Source organism: Cucurbita pepo, chromosome LG14 (genome assembly GCF_002806865.2).
Source record: "Cucurbita pepo subsp. pepo cultivar mu-cu-16 chromosome LG14, ASM280686v2, whole genome shotgun sequence".
Classification (NCBI taxonomy): domain Eukaryota; kingdom Viridiplantae; phylum Streptophyta; class Magnoliopsida; order Cucurbitales; family Cucurbitaceae; genus Cucurbita; species Cucurbita pepo.
Window position 1 is genome coordinate 3,411,033 of NC_036651.1, and position 8,484 is coordinate 3,419,516.

At 34.9% G+C, this 8,484-nt stretch overlaps 2 protein-coding genes across 2 annotated transcripts; one reads left to right on the top strand and one right to left on the bottom strand.

Moving 5' to 3' along the window:
- The first annotated feature begins 886 nt into the window (after positions 1 to 886).
- On the top strand, positions 887 to 2,884 carry LOC111810614 (peroxidase 72-like). Its single transcript, XM_023697345.1, has 4 exons — positions 887 to 1,165; positions 1,815 to 2,006; positions 2,077 to 2,242; positions 2,309 to 2,884. The coding sequence occupies exons 1-4, from the start codon at positions 887 to 889 to the stop codon at positions 2,722 to 2,724; spliced, it is 1,053 nt and encodes a 350-aa protein (XP_023553113.1). The 3' UTR covers positions 2,725 to 2,884.
- Positions 2,885 to 4,129: 1,245 nt separating this feature from the next.
- Positions 4,130 to 7,282, bottom strand: LOC111810876 (probable ubiquitin-conjugating enzyme E2 18). Its single transcript, XM_023697694.1, has 6 exons — positions 7,149 to 7,282; positions 6,868 to 6,971; positions 6,457 to 6,559; positions 6,274 to 6,337; positions 4,589 to 4,677; positions 4,130 to 4,489 (listed from the first exon to the last, which is right to left on the bottom strand). Exons 1-6 carry the CDS (start codon positions 7,176 to 7,178, stop codon positions 4,394 to 4,396), a joined length of 486 nt encoding a protein of 161 aa, XP_023553462.1. The 5' UTR covers positions 7,179 to 7,282; the 3' UTR covers positions 4,130 to 4,393.
- Between the last annotated feature and the right edge of the window lie 1,202 nt (positions 7,283 to 8,484).

Genomic DNA, 8,484 nt, shown 5'->3' on the forward strand with positions numbered 1-8,484 from the left:
AATTTTAGTCGATAAAATTTAATTAAATTATAGAGACTAAATTGAAATTATGCTAAAGTTTTAATTTTATTCGTCCAATATAACTTTTTATTTTTTATTTCTAAAGAATAAATGTGTATATTAATTTTTTTTTAATGAATTATTGACCTTAATGAAAAAAGCTTAGGTTACATGATTAATACCACTCCATATGCTTTTTGATACATAAATTATAATCTATACCTCCTTTAAATTGGTACACCACTTTTGAATTAATACACAATAAATTAAACTATATACGAGTTGGGTCGGAATATCTTTTAATTTAAACACTTTTTTTAGATTTATTTTAAATAACTGTAACAACTCGAGCCCATTGCTAGTAGATATTGTGCTCTTTCAACACCCTTATAAGGAATGTTTTGTTTCTCGACCCTAACGTATTCGCTGACACACTACTTAGTGTCTATGTTTGATACCATTTCTCGATTTGTGTGTTATCTAAGTTATTCTAGACACGGGAAAACTAAAGAAAAATGTTGTATTTAATGGAAACATTAAGAACAAGGTATCGTTAACTTTCGAAGCAATTAAACTTTGTTTTAAAAAATTAAATTAAAACGTGCGACTTATGAATTATAGAACACAATTAAAGTAGCAATAATAATGATATGATTAAGCAAAAATGAAAAGGGTTTTTTGCTAATCCTTCCTTAATCAGCTTAGAATTGATTAATTAAGTAAAACATTCATAATTAACAACTCCAAATCCTTTATTTCTTTGTTACGTAAAGCTTTTTTAGTTGTTAGCTACCAACTCCCATTGCTTTCATTAATTCTCTGTCTATAAATTTAATCTCATAATCTTCTTTGGATCATACTTTGAAGCTTCCTTCTAAGACCTATTATGGCTATGTCTATGAGCTTTGTCTTTGCTTTGGCTCTTCTTGCCATGGCTTCTGGTGGTTTGTCTCATAAGATTGGCGGCGGTGGCGGCGGAGGTGGCGGCGGGAGTGGTGGTGGTGGTGGTGGTGGTGGTGGGTATTATTTGTATTCACAATTCTATGACCATTCTTGTCCAAGAGCTCAAGAGATAGTGAAGTACATAGTGGGTAAGGCTTTTGCTAAGGATCCTCGCATGGCTGCTTCCTTGCTTAGGCTTCATTTCCATGATTGCTTTGTTAAGGTTCATTTCTAACTCTATTTTTTTTTTTCGAATTTGAAATTTGATTAAGAATTTAAAGTTGCTTGAGACTAATGGGTATCGGGTTGTTTAGAAATAGAACGAGTTTTTGAACGGAGAAGTTGTTATTGTTGTGAAATAATTGAAGATACGAGGTTATGAGGATGTCTGTTTAATCTGCGAGATTGGGTCATGTAGGGACGAACTCCAAATGGGTTGGAGAATCTATGTTTAAATGGAGAACGAGGGAGAGATGGGGGAGAGATTTTTATTAGTTTGAGTAAATGGGAACAGGGACGAGAATTACATTCCTTGTCCTCGTACTTGTCATGTTCGTAGAGAATGAAATTGTGAGATTCCATATTGATGAGAGAGGAGAACGAAACATTTTTTTCTAGGGGTGTGGAAATCTCTCTCTAGTAGACACGTTTTAAAAACCTTGAGGGGAATCCCGAAAGGGAAAGCTCAAAGAGGACAATATCTGCTAGTGGTGGGCTTGAGCTGTTGTAGAAATAGGAAGCGGGGCTGGAGACAGAAAAGGCTTCTCTATCCTGTCTCATCTTCTTAAACATTTAGCTTTTTAGAGATGGAGACAGGAAAGGCTTCTCGAGAGTCTAATAATTTCATCTTCTTAAACATTTGACTTTTTCAGGGCTGTGATGCCTCCCTGTTGTTAGATAGTAGTGGGACAATAACGAGTGAGAAAAGGTCAAACCCAAACAGAGACTCCGCTCGAGGCTTTGAAGTCATTGACGAGATCAAATCCGCCTTGGAAAAAGAGTGTCCTCGCACTGTTTCTTGTGCTGATATCTTAGCCATTGCTGCTAGAGACTCGACCGTCATAGTAAGCCTCTTTCTTTCTTTTTCCCTCGTCTATTTAAGCTTAAAACTGAGCCAATTTGTTGGTACAAAAGACAGGAGGACCGAGTTGGGAGGTTCCATTAGGGCGAAGAGACTCAAGAGGAGCTAGCCTTAGTGGCTCAAACAATGACATTCCAGCTCCAAACAACACTTTCCAAACCATTCTCACAAAGTTCAAGAGACAAGGCCTCGACATAGTCGACCTTGTCGCTCTCTCAGGTAAGACTTAATTTTGAAACGTTTACAAAAGATCAAAGACAATACTATAACTTTTGACGAATACAGGAAGTCACACCATCGGGAACTCTCGATGCACTAGCTTTAGACAACGGCTCTACAACCAAACTGGCAATGCCAAACCCGACCCATCACTCGATCCGTCGTATGCAGCTGAATTGCGCCAACGATGCCCAAGATCAGGGGGCGATCAGAACCTGTTTTTCCTGGACTTGGTCAGCCCGACCAAGTTCGACAACTACTACTTCAAGAACCTTTTGGCTGGGAAGGGACTACTGAACTCGGATGAAGTTCTGTTGACAAAGAACCAACAATCCGCCGAGTTGGTGAAGACATATGCAGAGAATTCGGAGACGTTTTTCGAGCAGTTTGCGAGGTCGATGGTTAAGATGGGGAACATTTCTCCGCTCACGGGTTCGAGGGGGGAGATCAGAAAGCATTGTAGGAGAGTTAACAAAGATTAGGAAGATGAAGATGAAGGTGAAGGTGTTTGAATGTGTTTGTGTGTGAGAAGTTTGTTGTTTGTTGGTTTGTTTGTCAAATTCTTCAATGTTTTTATGGTCTGTTTTTTAACTCAGAAGTTCATGTATTTGTGTGTTCCTTCAATCATTAACCTTTTTATCTCATAAATTTGATCCTCACACAGAACGTTTCGATTGTCTCGGTCTCGAGAAAGGAATCAGTTAAAAAAATATTCTTGAATTTTTATAAGTTTCAATTGAAACATTTCAAAAATAACTTTATCCTTAGTTTTGGATCGAGATTTAACAAAAATACTTTTATTTTTAATACATGTTTAAAAAATACCTATAAACTTTTAAAAATCTCATCAACGCTCTTAACATTTATAAAGAAGTTGTAATTTTTTTTTTTTTTTTTTTTTTTTTTTTTTTTTTTTTTTTTTTTTTTTTTTNAATTTAATCAATTTAAGGGTAAGTTCATAAAGGAATAGATTCTAAAAGCTAAACTAAAAAAAGAGTAAAAAAAAACACACATTTCAAATATTACTATCACAATTGAAAAATGATACAAACGTGTATGTTTAGCATTTTATTAATAATAGTAGTTAACAATCTTATATTATTTTATTTATAAACATGTAAATATCTTCTCATAACCATAATGTCAAACTCAAANAATATAAACAACGCTCGTAAGGAATTTCACACGTGAAGGGTTATTTCTTGGTTTAATAGTAGACTTGATTAGTTTGAGATAGTAGTAGATAAAGATGATAGTAGATAGAAACAACGCTCGCTCGTAAAGTCGTAAAGAGTCTTATTGAAACCCACAGATTGCTTGCCATCCACTAGAATAAATGAAGTTCCCAAGCTCGTAAAGTCGTAAAGAGTCTTATTGAAACCCACAGATATAGGTCTGTAAATGAAGTTCCCAAGAAATATAGGCCTGAAGTTCCCAAGAAATATAGGCCTGCCTGCCATCCACACCCGAATAAATGGATAAATGGAGTTTGCCGAAAATGGATAAATCTTTTGTATATAATCCCACATAATCTCGTTATCAGTTCCAATACGTACACCAAAAAGCTAATAACAAAAATTTATATAAAAATGTTTACAAAACTTTTAAAAACTCTTAGTATTTTTAAGATTTTAGTGAAGTTTGAAAAAATATTTAAAGGTAAAGTTGACAAAGTTAATAAATATTTTTACAATTTAGATTCAAATAATGAAAATGAAATGAAATAATTGAGAACTTTTTTTTTTCCCAAATATTTTTAGAAAATAACTATCAGAAACATAGTTAAAAAAAAAAAAAAAATACAAAACCTAAAATAAAAAGAGGTATTAAATTACACATAATACATATTTATTAATTTATTAAAAAAAATTCATAGTAGTATGATGATGATGTGAAAGGAAGGAGGCATATTAGTAGTGATGATGATTTATGAAGCCAAGGAAGGAACAGACTACTACTTCTGTTGTTCTTCAGAAATTGGTAAAAAAAAAAAAGACAAAAAAAACAGCACAAATTCATCTTCCTCCTTTACAAAATGCCACGCCTTTCCACTTTTTTACTTCCTTTTTTCGTTTCCATAATCATTTTCTACTTCCTTTTCAACTTACAAACAACGGAAGCCACACCCATAACACAATGGAAGAGGTTACGTTACACCTTGTCGTCGTGGAACCACCACCTCGTCTCCTTTGGAGACCTTCCGTTCCTACAATTCTTTACATAACGATCGTTATCGTCAGGGCGTTGCTGCAATTCAAAACAACAGACCATCACACATCGATTTGCTTCTTACATCTTAACAATGTCAAAGAATGCTGAAAAACATATTGATTTTGTATATCAGACCTTTGCGGGGGAGCTTGACAGCATGGAGAGAATGCTGATACAGATGGAACTTACAGTCATTGCCGGCGACCATGAATCGTACAAAATATCTACATAGTTTCACAGTGCAGGGAAGTCATAATGGTCAGTCTTGCTAGCTACAAAGGTGATAACTAAGCTCTCAGACAAAAGCCAATAGATCACATATAACCCCATATCATAGATTAACAGGATTCACAACGGTTAGAAACATATATCAGAGGAAAAGAAACCGACGTAACAACTACACTGAGATCCCACATCGATTGGAGAGTGGAACATAGTATTCCTTATAAGGGTATGGCAACCTCTCCCTAGCAGACACGTTTTAAAACCGAGAGACTGATAGCAATACATAATGGGCCAAAACAGACAATATTTGCTGGCGGTGAACTTGGACTGTTACATACACCACCATATTATGAAAAAAACGCATCATCTTAGTCACACATGTAAAGTGCATCGGAACAACTACATCAATTGCAAGTTATAGAGGCGTTCGAAATCAAACCAACGATCCAAGCTAAACTGGTTTGGTTTGAGGTTTCTTTCCCTTTGTTCCAGCATTTATAGTTTGGTTCAGTTCAAAAAAATTCCATCTAAAGCAAACCAAAGAATTAAGACATAGATTGCCAAAATAAACAAATATGGTGAGATCCCACATCTCCAACCGAGAGGGGAACGAAACATTCTTTATAAGGGCGTGAAAACCTCTCCCTAGCATACGCGTTTTAAAAACCTTGAGGGGAAGCCCAGAAGAGGAAAGCACAAAGAGAATAATATCTGCTAGCGGTGAACTTGAGTTGTTACACATATTAACTCCTAAATAACACAAAATATAATATAATTAATGATGTCTTGTAAAGTCCAAAGGCAAGTTTGAAAAGACAAACATTAAAAAACAATTACAATCTAACATGTTTGGGATTTTTTCAACGTTAGTACTTATTGTTTGAGCAGCTTGGTTCTGTTCTTTTTCTTTATGTGTGTGTGTGTGTGAATGTATGTACATAACTGGTTCAAAGATTCCAAAACAAACCAGACCAATGAACATCCTAGTAAACAACATGACACAATAAACACCGATCCTACAATAAATTATCAGCATAGAGGGTCTTCTCATCTATACAAACTTGTTATTACCAAAAAAAAAAAAGAGAAGAAACGAATTCCAACTCAAGCGGTACTTTCTCTGTAAATTAGTTTATATTGAAAAGTAGTAAGTGAATGGATGCAAGCCACTTGTTGTCGCATCAACAAAAAGTGATGTTCTTACTGTTGAACTAAAAGGACAGGATGTATACCAAAACCTTCCTGTAACATCAAATCATTCAGGTTCCCCATGACAGGTCAGTGATAAGGCTGCAGGCAACGTGCCACTATATAATGGGAAAGTCTAGAAACGTCCTCCCCCCACCCCCCATTGAGATATCTACTACTTGGGTGAAATTCAATTGAACTCAGACCTTATGACTCCGACTCTCCTGACACAAATATTCTAAGCAAAACTCCTTAGACAGCATTGAACTCAAAACAGTGTAGATTGGAAAGGGGACAAAAGTATGAACACAAACAACAGAGAGAAGAAAGGAATATAATAAGAACTCAATAATCCTGCAGAACTGCCACCAGTAGAGGCACCAAGAGAAAACAATAGATATACCAACCTAGACAAATGTGACCGTTGCTATAGATATGAGGATGCAGGGGAGCTGGATGCAGAAATATAACCTGTAATGAAACGGGCAGGCCAAAATCAAAGGCAATCATAATACAATCGATAAATAAACAAAGCTGCCATAGGGTTATGGAATGGAAATGATCTCAGAGTTGGATGATTATGTTTAGACCTGTGGGGCTTCCATTGGATAATGTTCGGGGAAATCCACCTGAAGCTGGTAGGTTTCATTTGCATAGAGAGTTCCAGGGGCTCCGTTGACTTCAATCACCCACCTTCCGACAAAAAAAAACCCAGAAATGAACGTGAAATTCCTACTAAAAGCAACAACAACAACAAAAATTCCTTACAGAACCGACTACAGGAAATAACAGGAACAAGAAAACTTCGTCGTGATACAAAAATGAAGCCAAGGACGACGCAATCAGACCTAAACAAAGACGCCACCACCACTAATTGCACGGAATTAAATAGAATTGTAGCCTTGTTTTTCTACGACGGTGAGTATGAACGACGACCTAGAAAGCGAGTAAACGGAATTTTGTTTAAAAAAACCCTACGAGGAAAGGGGAAGAAGAAATACCTTTGAAGATTATCGGTGACCCTGTGTTTAAAACCAGCGGGAGGGTTAACCTGCCACTCAACGAGCTCCTTCTGGAGGCGATTGCAGGCAATCTTACTCAGAGCCTGGAAATCAAAGAAGGAAAATGAATCAAATCAGAAACGGAAAGGGAGAAGAGGAAGAGACAGGGGAGATGAATTAGAAGGCAGTGGATTGATGAATCGAAGAAGGCGAAGAGGAGGAGGAGGAGGAGGAGGATGAAGATGATGAAGATGGGGGAAGAGAAGAGAAAAAGAAGGAACCTTGCGGGCGGAGTCGGAGGAGCTGGTCATGCTTGGGTTAGGCTCCGCAATGGCAGAGAAAGAGGGGAGAGTTTTTATGGTGAATGTGACGAAGATGTAGACGAAAGGGACAAAGTGGAGCGGCCACGACCTTATATATATTTATATAATTATATATATTATTTATATATACATATACATATATATATATATATATATATACCGCCACTCCCATTCTTCCTTTCCTATTCCTTTCCCATTTACTTTTTAAATATCTTTTCTTTTTCCAATCTAGTCAAATTATTATTATTTTTTTAGACGAGTTTTGAGCTAAGTTCAAATTGGAAATTGGTAATAGACAAGTGTTTGATATAATTATCGACGAGAAATTTTAATACATTAAACGTAATATTTACTTATTTTCACGTAAATTTCTTTAAATTTAGTCTCTAGTTTATATATAAATACTTAATTTTGTGTGAAATAAATCGAAAATTTTTAATTTTGGTTGAGGTAGAACTCACCCAGAATCCAATTCACGCAAATATATAAATAAATGATGAAATTTACAAGGAGTAAGAATGTGGGGATGGGGAGTGGAAGATTTTTCCATCCCGCTCAGCCCCGTGAACATCTCTAGTTACAAATCTAACAACTACATTAATCTCTAAGATCAAAAGATTTAACGGTTCATATTCATAAAATAATAACAAGATTCAAATCTAAAATTTATCAAAGTAAAAAAAGTAAGGATAAAGAAATCCTGTCTACCGTGTCGATCTAATGTTGCTGATAGGATCTGCATGATCTTATCTTCCATACCATCATAATTTTTTTTGTTTAATTCTCCATAAATTCTTCAAAACGTCACCCAAATGTTGAATACATAAAAGTAAACTAAGACAAGATGGAAGAGNGAACTAGGTTAATTATGTTCTTCTCATAATTTAGGATTTTTATTTTAATTATTAGTCAATTATCTGGTTTATTTTTAAATTGGATATCTGTTGACTAGACCTTTTATATGGTCCAAAGCCTTGTAACCAAAAGTCCTAGGCCATTCTTTTTTTTTTTTTTTTTTAAATTATATATCAAATTTGTTAATTTACACTAATATTAAAAAAAAAAAAAAAAAAAAAAANACTATTATGTGGAATACATATGGAGTATTAAAATGAAGAAATAATACAGACTTTTATGGTCTTTAATTACTAAATCTATGAAAATAAGTCACTAACAATTAATTAATAATAATTGAAATTTTATTTGATAAAATGGGTCTTTGTTCCTTTGACACATTATGATTAAATAATTATTTTGAAGGGAGAAATTGGTAGCTGGTAAAGTTATATGCTTT